Consider the following 22,262-nt stretch of genomic DNA (forward strand, 5'->3'; position numbering starts at 1 on the left):
GGACTTCTAATTACTGTATAAAGTAAAAAAAAAAAAAACCTCCCCTAATAAAAAAGTCTAAATCACCCCTCTTTTCCCATTTTATAAATAAAAATAAATAAACATGTTTGGTATTGCTGCACGTAATCTTCCAAACTATTAAATTATCACATTCCTTATCTTACACGGTAAACTGCATAGGCGCAAAAAAAAACACACCAAAGTGCAAAATTTTGCATTTTTTTGTAGCATCAAATCAAGAAAAACTGTAATCAAAAGCGGTCAAAAAGTCGCATATACGCCATCAAGGTACTGTCAGCCCCATAGACCGAAGAATGAAAGCATTCTAAGCATGGTCATAGAGCAATTTTAAGAAACGTTTCTTTTCTGTAAAAGGTTTACATTTTTTTAAATCCATCAAAGAATATAAAGGTTATGCAAGTTGCATATTGTTTTAATCGTACCAAACATATATAACATGTCAGTTTTAACATAGGACGAATGGTGTAAAAATTAAGCCCCTCCCACCCACATTTTTTCAATTTCACAGCGCATATAATTTTTTTTCTGCTTTTGAAGCATATCTTATGCAAAAATTAAGTCTGCCATTACAAAGTCCAATTAGTGGCGCAAAAAATTAAGGCTTATGTCACTCTGTAGGGGGAAAAAGTACAAGTGCTATGGCCTTTTAAACACGAGAAGGAAAAAACGAAAACACACACAAAAAAAAATTGGCTCCGTCATTAAGGGGTTAATAACGGCTGCCGTTCCATGCCCAGCAGCCGTTATTAATCTTCCATGCACACATGGATGCAGTCTGTTCATCTGTGGTGTGTATGGAAATCAATGCTTAATTTCCATAAACACCCCAAATGGGCCATATGGAAATAAATGTTCCTGCGGCTGTCAGAGCTCTGACGGCCGCAGGAACATGCAAACATCTGCCAGTGTTCGGACACTATAACAATGGCCATTGCTAAGCAATGGTCCTTGTTTTACTGTGTGTGAACGTTGGCTTAGAATTAACAAGAGAAGCAACCAATACATAATGAGTAATGACGTTATGACAACAGAAATTGATTTACTGCACTTAAGAAGATAAAGCTTAACAAGTTATTATTAATTGAATCTTTAATTAAAATGTTGGTATGTAGAATGTCAACAGACTGACTGGCTATTACACAAATGCTCTGTTTTCTCACTGTAAGCAAAAAGGTATTCAGTCGGCTAAACGTTAATAATATTAAACTAGCACTTTCAGGCCATGTTCTCACAGCGTGAGACACTGGCCGTTCCATAACCCGGCTGGGTAACGGAACGGCTGGTGTCATAGACAGCGGATGATCTTCTCTGCCGCTGAATTCACATCCGAATTCCCCACTGCACACTATGGAGCAAGCAGACGGAGCCACACGCTCTATTGTGTGCACTGACAGATTTTCTGCGGCCACTATTCACTGTATAGCGGCTGCAGAAAACTGAAATGTCAGTTTCTTGCGGTGCCGCTAGGGATCCCAGCCAGAATGTATACTATAGGGGACATTTATTAAGTCTGGCATTTTCTGCGCCGGACTTAAAAATGTCCCCACAGCTCCGGCACTACGGAGATTTATGTAGAGGCGGACTGCCTCTACATAAATCCCATGCGCGCCGGTGCGCACGGCAGAAAACCTACGCCAGCTCAGAGCTGGAATAGATTTTATGGGTATCTTTAAGAGAAAATAATAATGAATTGCGTGGACTCTGAGTCCGCGCCCCCGTTCCGCCCCCTCCACATCCTCTCCCCGCCCCCCGGCGAATATTTTATTCGCAAAATGGCCATTTGCAAATGGGCACTTTACGCCAAAAAAAAAAAATTTGCCCGTTGACACATGTCCCCCTATGTGAATACACTCCGGGATACCTTAGAAGACTGCATTTTGTAAGTTCCGAAGTAATCACGGCCGTTGTAAATTACGAAACTTATATAGTGTGAATATAGCCTCAGTCTGTAAGTATTGAACATATATGTTTAAAAACACAAATATAAAAACATATGGAGAAGTTTTTTTCCTACAATATTGCCTAGTTACTGTTCTGACCACACAAAAAAACAGATTGTAATACAAATGAGCATATTGTATTGTATTGACATTTTCATAGTTTAGCGTCTACTGTTTGTGATTGGCTGCTGTGACTAAATAATGCCCGTTGTTGCAAACTTGAAACAACGGCCGCTGTTTAATCAAAAAATACATAGTGTGAACATGGCCTAAAAAAATATAAATTTACTCTACAGAAAGATTCAAATGGTATATCAAATACAGCATAAAGACCCATATTATGCCCTTGGAACTGGCCAAATCAGACATAAAACACAAACAAACCAGGTTTGGTGCCAGGATAGTAAAATCAACCTCTCTTCAAGTCTTAACAACAACCCAATACAAGTTTGAGCCAGATTTACCAATACTGTACAGACAGTGTTAGACTAGACAGCTTAAGAATATGCCAGATTTATCCCTTTAATGCATGCTGTTCAATACATTTGACTGTCTTTACCTCCTAATAATTGGCTTACTTTATACTAATACTTTATGTCAGATTCAAGTCACATCCCATTTCCAGCTACTGCCATGGCACTTGACAAGCATGCAAAAACATCTAAAATATATCCAAACTACATCATAAACGTAATGCATAAGTCATAAAATCCAAATTTTCAGCGCAAATTGCAAATTTGGGCACATTTGCCATAAGAAATGTATCCCAGTGCTTATTCTATCGTGACATAAATCAGCACATACCACAATCATACTTTTTACAATGTCATAACATTAGCAATGTATACTATATATAATACAAACTGTGTAAACAATGTAACAATAACGCTTATCTTTAAAAACTAACCTTAAATATGTAAATAATATCTTACCATGTTTATTGACGAAACTGGTCCAATGCTGTTAACATATATGTCCACATCGATAACTGTGGGTTTAACTATGGAAAAAGAGACATAAATTTACATTACATATGCTGTAAATATATAGCACAATAATCCCTATTATATACCTACAGAACTAATGCTAAAATCATTATTAATACTTCTTATAATAATAATAGTAGTTGGGTTCATACTATTTAAATGCAACATACAGTACAGGTTCTGGGCCAGTTAAGTTTAGTATACCACATATATTCTACTAGAGATTATGTATGGTTTATTGCCATGTTATTTGGCAGGACTCAAAATAACAGGATATGCTCAGAAATAAACCAAATGTAGTCAAAAACAAATTATTTTAAGTCTATTAAGTCAAATGGTCCCTGCACAGGTTTGCCATAGGAACTTTTTGACAGTATGCTGACATATACCCAGAAAAAAGAAGCACATGATTAGTGCGACACTTTCGAAGCATCTGAGTGTTAATACAGAAAAGTATGATTTCTGCCTTTTGCTATGTTCACACAATGTCAAAAAAAGAGAAAAAACAGACACTTTTTTTTTTTAAAAATACATCCGCTATTGCCGCGATTTAACTGGCTGCAATGCAATGCATTGAAGTCAATGGAATAACAGACATCTAATACACACAGTGTATAAAATGACGGACGTTATAGGCGCGAACGTCAAAACAACGATCATGTCAATTATTTTTGGGTGTCTTTTGCTAATAGCGGACAGCAGTTTTTTTTTTTCACATACAGTTTCTTTTTTTTGACCATCCTTGCTCTGTTTTCATTGGGCTTTCAATTAAAGACACTACCAAATGCCCATTTGTCCACCTAAACTTGAATAATGTACCAGCAGCTGCTTTTGCACTTACGGACAGCTATTCCTAAAAATAACGGACGTAGTTTTAGACTTAAAATGACTTACGTCGTTTTAAAAATTATAAACGGACAAGAAAAAAATGTTGTGGGAACATAGCCTTTGCCATTTTATATTACCACAGTTCTCTCCACTTTGCTGTTATTTATACTTAAAAGTGTGACTGTCAAGCCTCCCCGCCCCCTTCTTATCTGTGCATTATCAGGCAAAGCCGTCTTCATTACAAAGAAGCCAGTGAAGACGGGTTCTGCTGTCTCCATTGTAAGCCTATGAAAGGGGGAGGGGCTGAGGGAGATGAGGGAGCAGGAAGAGGTGACATGAAGGTCAGCTGTTTGTAGTCTGGGCACCTAAAACGCTGGATTCAGGGGTCAGAAAGGTCAGTTGTTATCTAGTAACTTGCTAAGAGAAGATTGCAGGGTGTTTTGCTGTGCAGGACTGCTCCGTGCTCACTCACTCCTCTCACTCCTCTCTGGGGTGAAATAGAAAAACTGCTTTTTTTCAGTACAGAAGGAAACTCTTTTGGTATATAAAACCTATTACAGAGTTTCTTAAAATTGCTTGCACTATAGATATTTATTGTTTTCAGAAAAATGGCCCTGAAATGACAGTTACGCTTTAATATAAATATACAACACTTACACTAAATATTATTTATAATATTTTTTGAAGGTTATACAAATAAAATATGAAAGGTGCAAATATCTTATGTGAGATAGCAGAAAGGGCAAATTTATCACATGGCTTACATTTCTTTCTTTATAATTTTCTTTTTTATTTTTGCAAAATAAATTGGTCTGTGCAAATGATCTCTGAAAAAGCTAATGGTGATCTATCAGAACTTAACTAAATCCCTGCCCCTGTGTACTACATTGGATACGTTAAGAGGCACACAGCTCTCAATAAATCTGGTGGCTGTGGCAGAAGTGTGCTGGTGCAGATTTCCACCTGTTTGCAGGGCACAGGAGGAAGCCATGCCAACTAAATGACATGCCGTGTCCCATTTCTGCCTACTCATCTAGCGTTTAGATTGCTCCCTCCCTACTCATCTAGCATACAGATTGCAAACTGTCAATACATCATAAATGTTTGATTGAACTACTCGGTTTGCTGAAAAATGTGCATCTTTTGCAGTCTACCCCAAGGCACAGGGATGATACCTCCCACCCCTTAATGTGTAGGATGGGTCATAGCGGCACATGGCATGCTAAAAATAAAAAGATGTCAGTGTAAATGTCTTTACCCAGTAAATTTATTCTCCAGTGTGCAAGAGTCATAAGTGACAATGATAGCATAAAATAAAAAGTTTCAAATAACTATACTATCATTACTGTTTCTAATGCTTTATGTTTTCATTGTTATAAATGAGTTTCTCTTATTAGTTAATAATTATTTACAAGTATTCAGATTTGATTACCGAGCTTTAGAAAAAAAATTACACTTTTGTAGTTCCCCCTAGGAGACTTCTATGAGCAATACCATTATTGCTCAAAGAGATCAATGCAGTATATATGCAATGCATTGATTGATGCTTTCAGCACTTGATTGTTACCGGCTGCTACATAGCTGCTAGATAGCAAACGCTAATCCACAACAGTATCCGAGGCCTAACAGAGGCCTCTGGCAGCCTCTACAATGTATCAGCTATCCACAATTGCATCCAAGAAAGCAAATTCCGCAACCAGACCACCAATGAAATGTATTTAAATTGTTTAACCCCTTAACGACATCGGGCGTAAATTTACGCCCTGATGCCGGTAAGGGAGTTCAGAGCGGGGCCGCGCCGGTCCCGGGTGCCGCGTGTAGCCCGGGACCGTAGGTATTAGCGGGCACGGTCCGATCGCCGTGCCCGCTAATACAGTAATCGGATGCAGCTGTCAAAGTTGACAGCTGCATCCGATTACCGGACGCAGCGTCATCCCTGGTGTCTAGTGGGGAGATCGCTCCTCCGGGATGTTATCCCGGAGGAGCGATCTCCGTAAATGAAGCCGGCCGGGGACCGCTCCAAGATGGCGCCGTCCCCGACTCGGCACTCGTTTACTTCCGGCTGCAGCAGCCGGAAGTAAACGAGTGCCTGTCTCATGGATCTCTGCAGCATATCTATGCTGCAGAGATCTCAATGAGAGATCAAAGCACTTATACTAGAAGTCCCCCAGGGGGGCTTCTAGTATAAGTGTAAAAGTAAAAAATAAAGTGTTGTTAATAGTAAAAAGCCCCCTCCCCTAATAAAAGTCTGAATCACCCCCCTTTTCCCAGGTTATAAATAAAAGTAAATAAATAAATAAATAAATAAACATGTTTGCTATCGCCGCGTGCGTAATCGCCCGAACTATTAATTAATCACATTCCTGATCTCGTACGGTAAATGGCGTCAGCGCAAAAAAATCCTAAAGTGCAAAATTGCGCATTTTTGGTCGCATCAAATCCAGAAAAATTGTAATAAAAAGCGATCAAAAAGTCGTATATGCGCAATCAAGGTACCGATAGAAAGAACATGTCATGGCGCAAAAAATGACACCTGACACAGCCCCATAGACCAAAGGATAAAAGCGCTATAAGCCTGGGAATGGAGCAGTTTTAAGTGTTGTATATTTGTTGACAATGGTTTCAATTTTTTACAGGCCATCCGATACAATATAAGTTATACATGTTACATATCGTTTTAATCGTAACGACTTGAGGAACATATATAACAAGTCAGTTTTACCCCAGGGCGAATGGCGTAAAAACACATTTCCCCCAAATAAACAAAATGAGTTTTTTTTTTCAATTTCACCACACTTTGAATTTTTTTCTGGTTTCGCAGTGTACTTTATGCAAAAATTCAGCCTGTCATTGCAAAGTACAATTAGTAACGCAAAAAATAAGTGCTCATGTGGGTCTCTAGGTGGAAAAATGCAAGTGCTATGGCCTTTTATGCACAAGGAGGAAAAACCGAAAACGCAAAAATCGAAATTTGCTCTGTCCTTAAAGGGTTAAATGCTGATGTCAGAATTAAAATAAACAGTTAAAATAGCTGGCAGTGGAAATCTCTCTGTTCCAGCTTTTAGTCACAGTTTCCAGCTGCTGAATGCACAGAGTACTCACTTCCTGGGCCCTCTTGATACCTCTATACTGCCACCCTATAGGCCTGAATGTAATTATGCAGCAAAAGGTAAAATTTCTATGGTCAGTTTAACCTCCTAAAATGACATTTTTCTATAACCTAATTTTTGTATAATTTTAGGAAGGAAAATATATTACACCTACAATATATAAAGTAATTTATTATTTGAATATGGGGATCTGCAAATTCAGCAAGTACAGTGTAAGCAGCATGACATTTTTTCATTACTTTTTTTATTTTTTATCAAAATGCAACCAACTGAATTACTAGCTATAGTTGAGTAGTAAATGAAGAAAGATTTTGCCTGTCTTGTAGGCAAAGATAACAGAAGAGAGGATTTGTAGTCTGTCTTGCATATAAAGATAACACAACTTTGTGCATAAACTAGGTTTTTGACTTAGTGAAAAATAGACAAATAGATTATTTCCTGTTCAGTCATACAAAACTTAGCCATAACATGTAAAATTGTGTATTACAAGCAATTCTTAAAGTTGATTCATGGATGAATAATAAGAGCTGAAACTTTTATGTGAAAAGTTATAAATTGTTAGAATGAACAGACTACAAATGAGAGAATGATTAAATGTAGTTGCATCTAGTAAACTTACAATATCTTTGGTTTAAATTTGAAGCAGACATATCAACATTTAGTCAATCAGTATTCACAGTAGACTTAAACTAATTTTTGATGCAGGTAAATTATTATACTAGTACCTGTGGAACATTTATCTCTATAATTGCCATGAGAATAAAATATTCGCTAATTGCATTTAAAACCAAATTCATAAAATCTCAAGAAAAAAAGTCCTAGAAAAAGACTACAGCTCCTGAAGTACAATGTTGACATTTATCATGCAAAGCTAAGTAAATAGTAATAAGTTAGGGTTTGTTTACCATCAATGATTAAACAAAATGTATGTTGGTATTTTTTTGCATTTGCTATAATCCCAGACTATTTCTGCAGACTGCCTTCCTTAAAGAGAAATTACAAAGAACAATGGTTTACATTAGAGATGAGCGAATCGCTGATCTCAACCCTTTGTTTGATCACTGCTCCACTCATTAAGTCCGCCAGCTTTCAGTGCTGCTCAGCTACCTGCCACTTGTCCAAGGATGCTGGGAAAATCTGGATCCAATCCTGGGAACCTTCTTCCAATTTCCTAGGATTGGATCCATCTTTTTCCTGACACCCGAGGTGGAGCGCCAGGGAACAGAGCAGCGCTTAACCCCTAGACGACCCTGGGCTTACAGGTAGGTCCTGGGCCGCCTAGTGGTGTTCAGAGCGGATGGGACCGCGGCTATTAGCGGGCACGGTCCGATCGCCATGCCCACTAATTAAGTAAATAGATTCAGCTGTCAAAGTTGACAGCTGCATCTGATTACTACTTGCAGCCGATTCCCTGGTGTCTACTGGGGGGATCGCCCCCCCCCCCCCCCCATGATGCGATCACGGAGGGGTGATCCCCATGTCCTTACCCGGCTGGGGTCTGCGCCGTAATGTAATCGTAACGACTTGAGGAACATATTTAACAAGACAGTTTACCCCAGGGCGAGTGGCGTAAAAACAAAAACCCTCCAAATAAAAAAAAAAATGTTTTTTTGTTTTTTTTTTCAATTTCACCACACATTTAATTTTTTACTGCTTTTGCAGTGTCCTTTATGAACAAATTAAGCCTGTCATTGCAAAGTACAATAAAAAAAATAAGGGCTCATGTGGGTTTCTAGGTGAAAAAATGCAACTGCTATGGCCTTTTAATTACAAGTAGGAAAAAAACGAAAATGCAAAAATTGAAATTGGCCCCATCCTCTAAGGGTTAAAGCCAGCGGGCTTAGTGAGTGGATCAGTGATCAAACAAAGCGATTTGCTTTGTTGAGATCAGCGATTTGCTAATTTCTAGTTTATATACTAAGGTCACTAAAAAATTTGTGTGCCCAAGGGGGCTTGCCTGAAGCAGAAGAGAAACTTTGCAGCAGTTCATGTATCTGGTCTGCAGCAGACCAGTATAATAGAGCACTGATCTGATGGATCATTGCTCTATTATATACACAGCACTGATATCCCATTGGGAGATCAGTGCTGTGTATATAGAAGTCTCCCAGGGGACATCTAATTGCTGTATGTGTAAAAAAAAAAAAAAAAAAAAAAAAATCACCCCCCTTTTCCCATTTTATAAATAAAAATTAAATAAATAAATATATTGTGCTTGCTTTGCAGGGGTTGGTGGTCGCTGACCAACAGTGTTAAGTTAGCATAGGTACATGAGGCAATATGGTTTGATCAAATATATACCAATACCCTGACGGTTTTTAAATGTAGCCAAGAGGCATTAGTGTCAGCCGTAGGTGTGAGCTGCAGCGCTCCTTTCTCTCTCCAGGTCGTAAATAAACACATTTGGTATCGCTGCATGCGTAATCACCTTAACTATTCAATTATGACATTCCTGATCTTGCAATGTAAACGACATAAGCGCAAAAAACGCCAAAGTGCAAAATTGCGCATTTTTGTTTACATCAAGTCCAGAAAAAATGTAATAAAAAGTGATCAAAAAGTCGCAATTTTGCAAACAAGGTAGCGAAAAAAAAAAAAAAAACACAGATCATGGCGCAAAAAATGACACCTCACACAGCCCAATAGACCAAACAATAAGGCTATGTTCACACTATGTAAAACAACGGCCATTATTCTCAACGGCCGTTATTTTGAGGCCAAGACAATTGTTTAATTTTGATTCCCAGCATGTTTTTAATCGGGCTGAAACATGTCATTTAATTAAAACACTGCGACTAGCCGAATAAACCACTGAGTAAATTTTTTACATTAAAATAAAGTTGAATTTGGCCGAAGTAAATTTTAAGTGTGCGGCCGCATTGAAATTCACGGCTGTAGTCTTATACGCTGTGTGAACTGTACTACCGTAGTTCGTACGAATTGCTATATTGTCCCATCCTCAAAACAACGGCCGTAGTTTTGCGGTGAAAACTACGGCCGTTGTTTTACGTAGTGTGAACATAGCCTAAATTTGTATAAGGCTGGGAATAGAGCAATTTTAAACACATTTCGTTTTTTAAAAAGGTTTTAATTTTTTAAAGTCATCAAATAAAATAAAAGTCATGCATGTTACATTTTATTGTAATCACACTGACTTGGGTAACATAGATAACAATTTTACCATAGGGTGAGCAGTGTAAACACGAAACGCCTGAAAAAAGGAATTGCACCTTTTTTTTTTTCAAGTTTACTGCACATGTAATTCTTTTCTGGTTTTGCAGTGTTGCAAAAAATAAGGGCTCGTGTGGGTCTGTAGGGGAAAATATGCAAGTGCAGTGGTCTTTTAAACACGAGGAGGGAAAGAACAAAAGCACAAAAATGAAAACTGGCTCCGTCCTTAAAGGGTTTAAATTATTACATTTGGCCCTTAATCTCTCAATGATAAATTGGGAAATTCAAAGAAATATTTAGAAACTGGACATAAAGTAAACTGTTTAATCAGAAACTATATTGTGAGGATTGGAAGAACCTTTCGGCTTTTTGTAGTTCAGAGGTTATTCCTGAAAAAGTAAAATTGGCTATCTTTAGTAGGCTCTTATTAGCAACTGTATGGAGTGTAACCTCTCTGATTAATCATACAACATAGAGCTTTGTACCGTATGCAGCGCAGAACCCAGTGAGGGAAAAAAGGTGGTACAAAGGACAAATAATGAGGGGGATGACATGGGATAGAAAAAAATGTGATCTATGAGGTGCACTGGCTTTTCAGACAAATTAAGAGCAACATTAAGAATTAACCCTACAATTTTTGTCAGCTAGCCTATATGTGAGAATGATATTGAAATGTTGAAAGATAGACGCCTGGGGACTTGATTGTTTGAGGTTAATAGTTTATGGATTAGTCTACAGGTAGCTAAAAGGGGTTTATGACATTTTTACATAACAATTAATCAGCCAACTAGCAAGCATTTGCTCATTCATTGACTGACCTTTGGCCCTATTATATGAAGTGATATCTGCCTTATTTGGTAGCTAGTCGGCCCATGTAATTGTACCTTAGAGATCAAGTCTTTCTCTAGGTTTGTTCTGTTTGGAGACCACATAAGCAAACTACTACTGTCAAAGTAGCCCAGCAGAAGCCCTAGCAAAAGAGGTAACAGAGGATTAGGAGGAGAAACAATGTGAAAGAGTCTCTAGAAAAATATGGATTCCCAGCAGATAAGTTATCCATTAATTCAATGAGAAGCAGGATTGAATAAGTGGAACCAAGACTGGATGGTTAGCAGATGATAGAACCAGAAATTCAAAATTTTCATAAAGCAACTGATAGCAACTGTGCAGAAGCATATCAGACCTTAACTGAGAAATTTCATAGATATTAGGTGATTTGGTCACTTCAGAGATAACAGACAACTACAACCTGGGCCAAATCATAGTCCAAGAAAACCCTGTAGCTCTGGAATAAATAGAAGCTTTGTTAGAAGGAGATCCAGTGGCCAAGGGATTACAGGAAGAATTATCCTTTCCATGGAGGAGGAGGGGCAGTGGCGTAGCTACAATAGAGGCAGACCATATGACTGCTATGGGGCCTGTGGGGCAGGGGGGCACCCATCGGCAAAACATTTGGTCTGTCTCCATAGTACTAGCGGGTGGCACTGTCAACTCACTCACCAACAGCACCTCCCCCAGAGAGACAGTGGCTCTGCACAGCAGTGACAGGATCAGACACTGCCACTAGTGACTGCCGACTGCACCTCAAGCCCTCACATCAGTATGACCCCCCCCCACTGACAGCTGGAGTGGGCGATGCTCACTGGTGCCATCCACCACCTGCATCTGCTGCCCTCCTGTTGGCAACCCAACATCCCCTGCCTGCACTGCACTTCTTTAGCACCCTCCTCCCACTGATAGAGACACTGTCTGGCACCATCGCCTTTCAGGTCATGAAAGTATATGCATGGGTGAGGGGTATTCCCTTGGAGTTTAACCAATGCGATTTGTAGAGTGTAGAGAGATTTTTCTAGTAGTATCAGAGGCATAATTAAACACATAGTTTATCTTTAAGCACTCCTCACTTTTTTTGCATTTAAATTGTTTCATGCTCAAGACTTGAATAAGTAAAACGTGGTATCATTATATCATTATGAGGATTATTGATTCTCAGTATTCTGTATCAAAGTAAATTAGTGAATGTATTTATCATTGCCAAGTATGAGAGTCTTCTGTGAATTTCAGATCTGCATCAATCAATCTGCACATCTTAATTAACGGTGATAATGTTCAAACATTATAAATCCTATGAACTGTCAACAGCTTTCCTAATGTCTCTGTCTTTTTAACTATGGGCAACTTTAATCAGGTTTTAGCTCTCTCGTTGATTGATTTAAAGTCTGCTTGGAGTAGAAGAATAAAAGGTAATGACAAGATGCACAAAAACTGTCTTTACTTCAGAATATCATTTTTCAGGATAATATTTTCAATTTAGATTAGAATATATCGAAACCAATATACTAATCTAGTCACTGATTTTAGGTTAAAAATGATTATATATACACCATGCTAAAGGTGTTCATAGAGTTAGGTGAACTAGGGATATACTTAATAAATCTGGTGTTCTTAAGACCTGAAACCTTAGCACAAATCATAATAATGACTTTTTCAGAAATTTGACATATGAATTATTACTTTTTCAAAGATTTTTCAAAAGATATGAATGCAGCCAGTATAAGGAAACACAAACAATGCTCCAGCCATCTGAAAGGAATTTTTTTTCTTACATACACTCTGAAAAACTCTAAACAACAAACACAGACTAACCTCTAAACACAAACATCCAGACAGGGGGAAAAAAAAAAGTTTCTTAGTAGAAATGAGTGAGTAGTAAAATATTTGAAAGCTCAAATTCCATTTGAATAGACCAAAGATGCTTGAAATCAAATATCAAATACCAATTGAAGTGGGTCTCAATGGGAGATAAATGCTTGTTTCTTGGAAAACTAAATGCAACCACTTGGTTGCAGTATAAACCTAGTTACAGATTCCCCTTAAATTAACTATGGCTAACAATCCTTATAAAGTCAAGGATTTGCACAGGTATACTTGCATACTTTTTGCTGCAATGTACAGTATACCAGCATTGTACCCTAAAGTACCCTAGTACATATGGATAACTCTGCTCCATGTCATATTATGGTCTACTGCTTTTAACACATGAATTTGATAATGTAGTGTTAGGCCACGTTCACACAACGTTTGTAATCAATAAGCAATGTCTGTTGTTGCAGTTTGCGGCAACGGCCATTGTTTATTGACAGCAACCATCTGCATTGTTTTCTATTAAACCACAGCTGCACTGTATACACTCTGTTTACAGTGTGGCCATGGTTCTGTGTGGCCGCACAGATAACTGACAAGTCTATTTTGTGTGGCTGCTATTTAATGAATAGAATGTGCACACAATGTAAAGTGTGGCCAGGGGCATTGTGTGCTATGCTTAATTAGAGCATGGGCACACCCGAATGCACTAATATTCCAATTAAGATAAAGTAATGATAAACATCACAGACAGCGGCCTGTAATACAAAGTGTGAATGTGGCCTTCAATTGTAGACAGAATAAAAAGGAGGAAACTACTGGATTTTACCTCAATCCGTCATTGATAATGATGGATACAAATAATGATCATTACATTATTTGTGACCGTCATTATCAATAGACAGCTGTCATTTTGCACTAAAATCCTGTACTTAGGGTTAAAAACTGTAAGTTCTCACAAAAAGAGTAATTGTTGGATTTTTTGTTGCCTACTTATTTATTAAATTAAATGTATTAAAAATCCTTCTGTGCAGTGCTCCTATTGTATATATTGCATAAGTACAATATTTGAAATGGTACGTTTTATAGATATTGTACTTATATAGTAAATTTCTTGCATTCCCTAGCCATTATATTAAAATATCTTCATTTTCTATAAAGAGTAGAGATTTGTGAGCTAGAAACCTGCAAACTTCAGCATTTACAGTTACAGCTAGTATTCCCCGTGGTTTCTTGGGTTAAAAAGCATCAAGCAATTTGAATTCATTAAAGTACAAATAATTTTCCTTGCAATTATTTTTTTTTTGCCTTTAGATAATTTCAGAAGTGCTTAACATTCACTATAATCAGTTAACAAAGCAAATGTCCCAAGGTAACTATAGCTCCACCATCTGGCTTACAGCAGCACACAAAGCATACTGACATTTTTCATGTTCTTTTAATACAGTTATATAATATAGAACATTTTGCTTACTTGAAATATTGAAAATGTCTTGGTTTTTAGACAAAGGTAAAAAAAATGGAAATTTTTCTAAAAGAATAAATATAATACCTTTTTCTCCTTGATTTTTTGTTGTTTTCACCTTGCTTTATATGCAGAACATTTCTAATTAAATTAATTAAAACATTTTCAGCAAATGAGAGGTGGATAATCTTCTCTCTACTGTAAAATTTCTCTTCATCAGTATCACTGTGTTTATGCTGGGGTTACACTGTGATTCCCTGTCACATGGGACCACCAAGTCACACTACTTGTTGTGCTATCTGTTCACACAACTTCATTACTCATACAAGTGAATGGGGTCTCGGATGGATTTTTTGCAATTGCAGGGTTGAGGTTGCTTGTGAGTCCCCACAATAGATTACAATGTCCATCAGTGGCAAACTGCATCTCACCAGCCCTGATGGTGGCCCTGTACACAGCATTACTATATTAATATGTTTGTGTGACATGTTTCCCTTTGAAGAATTTGTACTGGACCCCTGGTGAAAGTCCAACATACATCTTTCTGTCGCCGATTTTTACTTTGCATGGTTTGGATGCTCAATTTGTGATGTGGATTGAGTCCTTCAGTGTGCCTCATCCACATCTACTTGACTCTGTGAAACATCCATGTAGAAGATTTATCGGTATGTTACAGCACATGTCATTCCCAAAATGTCAATGCACATCCTCATTTAAAACAGTGAATGAGCTAACTATTCAGAACTATAAGAAGAGGCCAAAGAGCACTGACTAAAAGACTGATGAAAATACTATGTGTGAACATAGCCTAAAAGTGCCTTTTCCTTTATTTCTCAAAGTGAAGTTCCATCAGAACAAACAAGCAGGCAGAGATGAGTTTTTTTTTCGAACTTCACCAAAAGCTTAGTTATTAATTAACCAAATTTTTGGCCAAGTTCCATCGAACCTTTAACAAATTTTTGGGTGTAAATGTTTTTCAGGTGGCTTGAGCAAGGGATTATTCCTAATACCTTTTGTGAGTGCAATTTCTGCGAGTGCAATTTCTGCTCAAAGTCTCCACCTATTGACTGCCACTCCCCTTCTATATAGTGTAGCAGGGAAAAGGAAGTCGTTGTTCAGTTGTTGGACTAAGAGAAGTATCGGTGTAGAGTTGTGAGAGAGAGAGAGACAGAGACAGAGACAGAGACAGAGAGAGAGAGAAGGAAAGATTATAGCTTCAGGCAGGACAGGACAGTTGGTTTAAATGAGACAGGATTGCTTTGGAGTAGGAGCTGTCACTCAGTGTGCCAGTTAACTGAAAAACTTGCAGGTTACATCAGTTCCCTGTGTTTAGTGTGTGGCAGTGTGCTAATTGTGTCACTGTTACCAACAACATTTTGCTGGCTATCTAATCCATTGAAGCACCTGGTATATTAAGTCCAATGTTGGGTGTTTTTGTTTGGATGGTGAAAAGGATCGAAGACTCCAGCAGCCATTCATAGCGGCATTTAAGGGGTAATGACAGGCAGCAGGCAGCTGTGTGACTGTGGCAGCCTGTCATTATGCCTGTGTGTGGAGATAGTAAGGTCTGCAGGCCACAGGGCATCGGTAGCATGAACATATATAGCCGTACGGCTAATGTGAAAGGTTTAACTATAATTTTTTTTAAACAGATATATTTTATATCTCCCTAATGTTACAATAAAAGTGTCACATTCAGCTAATTCTTTCAGAAAGCTTCATTGAAGGAAAAAAAAATGTAATTATACACTGTATTGTAATGGCGACATAGGTTTTGTTCACACATAGTATTTTGGTCAGTATTTTTTCCACCAAAAGACATAAAGGAGGCCTGGGTAATGAAAGTGAAGAGATATATAAAAAAAAAAAAAAAAGAGGTATAGATTAAAAAAAAAAAATTAATCACTTCTTGGTGTGAATAGATACCAATGTGGTGTGATCAGATAGCAGTAGATGGAGCCTTCCCTGTAAATGGGGTGGGGTATGTATTATGTTCCACCACTTAAAAAGATGAGAGAGGCCTGTAATTGACACCATATGTAGACCTCAACTATAAGAGACAAAATGAGAAAACAAATCCAGAAAAGCACATTGTCTGATTTTGTAAGAATTTATTAGCAAATTATGGTGGAAAATAAGTATTTGGTCAGTAACAAAATTTCATCTCAATACTTTGTTATATATCCTTTGTTGGCAATGACAGAGGTCAAACGTTTTCTGTAAGTTTTCACAAGGTTGGCACACACTGTTGTTGGTATGTTGGCCCATTCCTCCATGCAGATCTCCTCTAGAGCAGTGATGTTTTGGGGCTGTCGCTTGGCAACACGGACTTTCAACTCCCTCCAAAAGTTTTCTATAGGGTTGAGATATGGAGACTGGCTAGGCCACTCCAGGACCTTGAAATGCTTCTTACGAAGCCACTCCTTCGTTGCCCTGGCGGTGTGCTTTGGATCATTGTCATGTTGAAAGACCCAGCCACGTTTCATCTTCAATGCCCTTGCTGATGGAAGGAGGTTTGCACTCAAAATCTCACGATACATGGCCCCATTCATTCTTTCATGTACCCGGATCAGTCGTCCTGGCCCCTTTGCAGAGAAACAGCCCCAAAGCATGATGTTTCCACCCCCATGCTTTACAGTAGGTATGGTGTTTGATGGATGCAACTCAGTATTCCTTTTCCTCCAAACACGACAAGTTGTGTTTCTACCAAACAGTTCCACTTTGGTTTCATCAGACCATAGGACATTTTGCGTGGAGTCCCAGATCGAGGGAGATTATCAGTGGTCTTGTATGTCTTAGGTTTTCTAATTATTGCTCCCACAGTTGATTTCTTCACTCCAAGCTGGTTGCCTATTACAGATTCAGTCTTTCCAGCCTGGTGCAGGGCTACAATTTAGTTTCTGGTGTCCTTTGACAGCTCTTTGGTCTTCACCATAGTGGAGTTTGGAGTCTGACTGTTTGAGGGTGTGCACAGGTGTCTTTTTATACTGATAACAAGTTTAAACAGGTGCCATTACTACAGGTAATGAGTGGAGGAAAGAGGAGACTCAAAGAAGAAGTTACAGGTCTGTGAGAGCCAGAAATCTTGATTGTTTGTAGGTGACCAAATACTTATTTTCTACCATAATTTGCAAATAAATTCTTACAAAATCAGACAATGTGATTTTCCGGATTTGTTTTCTCATTTTGTCTCTCATAGTTGAGGTCTACCTATGATGTAAATTACAGATGCCTCTCATCTTTTTAAGTGGGAGAACTTCCACTATTGGTGACTGACTAAATACTTTTTTCCCCCACTGTATATAGTGATGATGGGCACAATAAGCTTTTGGAGTATATTTAAGAGATGGTGAATTCGGAATCAGCAGCCAAGATGCATACCTGTGATAGTGGGACTGGCTTGGATGTGGTCATAGTGGCTGTTATGGAAATTGATAAGGCCAAGATGGGCAAGGAGCCCATGAGACATCAGATCAGACTGAGAGAAGTAGCAGGGATGAGGAGGAGGACCAAGATTATGAGGAGGTGACAATGTCATAACAGGAGAGTAGTTGTTGTACTAGCAGTGATAAAAAGTCAAGTGTAAATATAAGAATACTCTCCAGCTCACTTTAAAAAGTTTTTAAACCTTTATTTGTGCAATGTTTAAAAGGCCGACGCGTTTCGGGCTCTCTTGCCCTTAATCATGGCTCTGTATCGGATGGTCCCAAGACGACTCGTAAATTAGAAGGTCGTCACCCAAACTATAGGGGGGGACTATCCCTATCCATTCCCCACAGTGATAAGTACAGCGAGCAAAGTGGCGTCAGTAGCCACGCCACAAGGGAGAGACGAAACGCGTCGGCCTTTTAAACATTGCACAAATAAAGGTTTAAAAACTTTTTAAAGTGAGCTGGAGAGTATTCTTATATTTACACTTTGTTGGATGCCCTTGGGTCCGGGGATCATTCTCGCGTGCTCCTAAAGAGGCACACAGCCTTATCAAGAACACCACACTTCAATCTGAGGAACTTTGGGTCTAGAGTGCTGACCATCTTCCTTTTTCGTTTATGCATAAAAAGTCAAGCCAAGGTAGGATCAGAACATCTGAACAATGTCCCAGGGGTTGGTACAAAACAACAAAAATCTATTTTAATTTAAGGTTGTAATGCAACACAATAAAAGGTGAATAATATCACTAGGCATTGTATATTGAGTGGTTAACAAAATATCTTTTGCCTGACCGCCCAGATAATTTTCAGTCCACCTTTGTCAGCTAACATGACTCTGCTAAAGAATTATTTACTGAGCAATTAATAAGAGAATTACTACACTGTTGTTTTACTTATAATTATGGGTATAAATTCCTATATAACAAATATTGCTAGAAATTGATTTCCCAGAAGCAAACTTGCCACCTCTGGGATTTTACCTCACTCAGCTTTACTGGGAATCATCAATTTTCACCTGTTCAATTAAAAGGAATCTATTGAATGGTTTTGCATAGTATAACATATCAACACACCTGATAGGGGTTAAAAGCCTCTTCACATGCATACCTGCACAGTGTGCTAAGGAACAACAATAATGCTACCTACTAAAAGGGAATAATGGAATAAGTTTATTGCAATGACCATTGTAATACCGCACACAACCACTGGACAGGGCCGTGCTGTTTTTGGAAGAAAATAGCAATCTATTTCCAACCCTGGTTAACTCTTTTAAGGGCTGTACTATTCTGTAATTTTCTCCACATGTTACCCTGATCTTGTTACCCACTGTTCCATCTGTATTTACTTATGGCATTTTATACTTACAACTAAACACCTAAAAAAGCCCCTACCATTTTGCGACAATCTATTACTAGAGTATGATCCTGTAAAATGTCCTGTAAAATGTTCTCCCAAGTTGACATTCCACCCATTACTGGAAGTCTATGAATACCTCAATGAATGCATTCTTTTTGTATTTTATTTTTTTTTATTCTGTAATGTACTGTATATGACCTATTATATGACCTTATATGTTTGTTTGACCTAAATACCCAGTTGTATTACTAATATGGCTATAGAAGGAAATGCACTGGCAGCTTCCCCCCAGTTAAACAGCTGGTCAAGAGGGTTGCTAAGACTGATCACATAAGCCCTATATACCTTTAATCGTTTTCCAACCCCGGAATTGAGTTTTTGCCATACTGTATGTTTTCTTCCTCCTCACCTTCTAAGACTCCAATGAAAAAGCTGTAGTCTTTTGTTTTTTGCAGGGAAATTATACTTTTTACTGGTGTTTTACAAAGCTAGAAGAAAAAATATTTATAGGGCAAAAAAAAAAATGCAATGATAAACATTTGTTGGACAATTAATTTATTAGTTCACTACATGGTAAAATTGACATTCTTCCTTTTCATCTATATCACTACAAAATTTGTTTTATTTTTGAATAAAAAAAGGTGAAAATAATAAAATGTATGCATTACCATGTGCACTGTAGCTTTAATTGGAATTACATGTGCCAAGATGTGACTTTTTGATCACTATTTATTCTATTTTTCAGTGATATGATGTCTTTGTCATTGGAATGTTAAAATTTAGCAGTTTCGACAGTTCCACCTGTGGCAATACCAAACATTAATTTTTTAGTCTGTTTACTTTTTTTAACAAGAAAAGAGGGGTCAGTGAAATTTTAAATTTTTTAAAGCTTTTTTTTTTTTTTTAACCATAGTTAAGTCCCCCTAGGGTCCTATTATATGTAGTTTAATTACTTATAACAGATCAGTGTAAGGCTATGGTCCCATTACATGCTGATAAGGGCAAACAATGTCCGTAGTTGTAAAACAACGGACGGAATTAAAGTTCATAGTCATTAACTCCGGCCACTGTTGTACAACGGACGTTGTTTGCTCTTATCAGTATGCAGTGAGAACATAGCCTAAAGCATCAGACTGATCTGTTAGATCACTGCTCTGCTTTTAAAGTCTGCCCCAAGCAGACTCTGTTAGCATGAAGATCAAGAATCTGTAGTATGGTCAAAGTTCATGGTTTATTTACATCTACTGGTACAAAAAGTGCTACATAACCTGTAAATAAACCTTGAATTTTGACCATACTATGGATGCTGTAGGAGTCTACCATTCTTCAAGTGTTCCCCAGTTCCGGGCCCACATCAGACTTTCCCCACCCATGCTATAACTGTACGACAATGGTCAGGAAGGGGTCAAGTCTTACAGCATGAAAGCATTTTACATCAAGGATGTTGCATTGGCCCACTTTTTTTGTAAGACACAATAGTCATTTTAATGACTATTCAGAAGCAAACCTCTCTTCACACTCCCTTCCCCTCCATTTTCATAAGTTTTGACTGTATCTGCATGTATTCCTTAATTAGCTGTTAAAAAGCCTATTATTTCTTACTATCTCTGCATGTCCACTTCCAGACAGTGCCAGAAATATTCACATTCCTATCAATTATGAAGAGAATGAATTCTTATTTTGTCAGCAATATATTCCAGCAGTTAAAGTATAAACCATTGTATACTGCAAAGATGAGAGCAAAACAATGAAATTTCCTAATACCTGAGCTAGGGCTTACACCTAGTTTTTCATAAAAGAAAAATTAAAAGAAAACATGCAGGCAATTTGTTTCCTTATATTTATTAGATGATAATTTCCAAAAGAAAAATATGCTAATCTCCCATGAAGCAGGTAATAAGATTGAATAAAACCATCTTTGTCATTGTTATGATATTAAATATTGTCAAATGTCCTTACCACAGATTTGTCCACCCCTACATTTCCAGAATGGCAATTTTCTACAATACAAAGTAAATACATTATTTTGACATACCAGCGAAACTCTTGACAAGCTACAAATCCCATGGCAATCATTCATTGGACAAATAGAGAAACAAATAGGAAGATCAACAACTCTACATCTGGTCTCAAAAAGTATTTGTGTAGATCCCATGTAAATCTCATGCGCCCCGGAGCCTCCTTGTGTGCACACAGTGAAATCTATGTCAAGTCAGAGCTGGTGAACATTTTACTCATGTTTTTTTTTTTTTTTTTTTTAAACTTAAATTGTGGTAAACACAGTGCATGCAAAGACCACCCCATCGTCTCTCTGCTGCTCTGGTGTGAGTGATGCAGACAGACAATATGTGAATAATTTGTGTTTAAAACATAAAAGATGGAAATATTTGCTCTTCGTGTCCCTTGCGTCAGATAATGAATCCCCCTCCCCCTCAATAGAGTATGGCTAAAACTGTTCTTTTCAAATATGTTGTGTCTCTTATTTAATGTAAAATCAAGAGGAAAGGTAAAGAGGTCCAACTGATTTAAATTCTGCAGCACTATTCTTCTCTTTTTTTAGTGTGTGAACAAGGGCTTTCCAACACTTAAAGTAATGCATCATCCAAAATAGAGTACATTCACCCATAAAGTGCTCATGCATAAAGTTAGATGCCAATTATGAGAGAAGCAAGTCCATTGTTGCCCCACTTTGAGCTTCTGTCAACTTAAAGGCGGTGAACGGTGGTGAGGGAGCGATGTCTGTGACGTTTCGAGGAAAATCCTCTTTTTCAAGCATCGATGGTTGAGAAAGAGGCTTTTCCTTGAAACGTTGCAGACATTTGTGTTTGCTCCCACACCACCGTTCACTGTCTTCAAGATGACAGAAGCTTAAAGTGGAGCAACAATGGACTTACTTCTCTCATAATTGGCATTGGACTTTAGGTATGAGCACTTTATGGCTATGTTCACACTATGTAAGTACCGTAGTGATTAAGTACCGTGAATAAAAACAGCCATAATTACTACAGTACTTACGTAATTGTGCACCTGAGGGAATCTCGGCCGGAGTGTATATTATGTGTATACACTTCTGCCGGGATCCCTAGCAGTGCCGCAAGAAACTGACAGGTCAGTTTTCTGCAGACACTATTCACTGAATAGCAGCCGCAGAAACCCCTGTCTGTTCATACAATGGAGAGTGCGGCTCCGGCCGCAGGCTCCATTGTGAGCAGTGGGGATTTCAGATGCGGGCGCGCACTGATGCGCCCGCATCCGGATTCAGCGGCAGTAAAGGTCATCCGGTCGGTACTGCAGTACCAGCCAGGATAATC

The 22,262-nt window shown here is 38.2% G+C and overlaps 1 protein-coding gene across 1 annotated transcript in view; it reads right to left on the reverse strand.

The window, feature by feature from the left end:
- GABRG3 (gamma-aminobutyric acid type A receptor subunit gamma3) overlaps positions 1-22,262 on the reverse strand; it is a 395,342-nt gene that overhangs the window by 335,275 nt on the left and 37,805 nt on the right. Inside the window, exon 3 of the mRNA XM_069972388.1 lies at positions 2,894-2,961. Within this exon, the coding sequence (XP_069828489.1) occupies positions 2,894-2,961 (68 nt within the window). The remainder of the gene's footprint in view (positions 1-2,893; positions 2,962-22,262) is intronic.

The sequence above is a fragment of the Dendropsophus ebraccatus genome, chromosome 5, assembly GCF_027789765.1.
Source record: "Dendropsophus ebraccatus isolate aDenEbr1 chromosome 5, aDenEbr1.pat, whole genome shotgun sequence".
Taxonomy (NCBI): domain Eukaryota; kingdom Metazoa; phylum Chordata; class Amphibia; order Anura; family Hylidae; genus Dendropsophus; species Dendropsophus ebraccatus.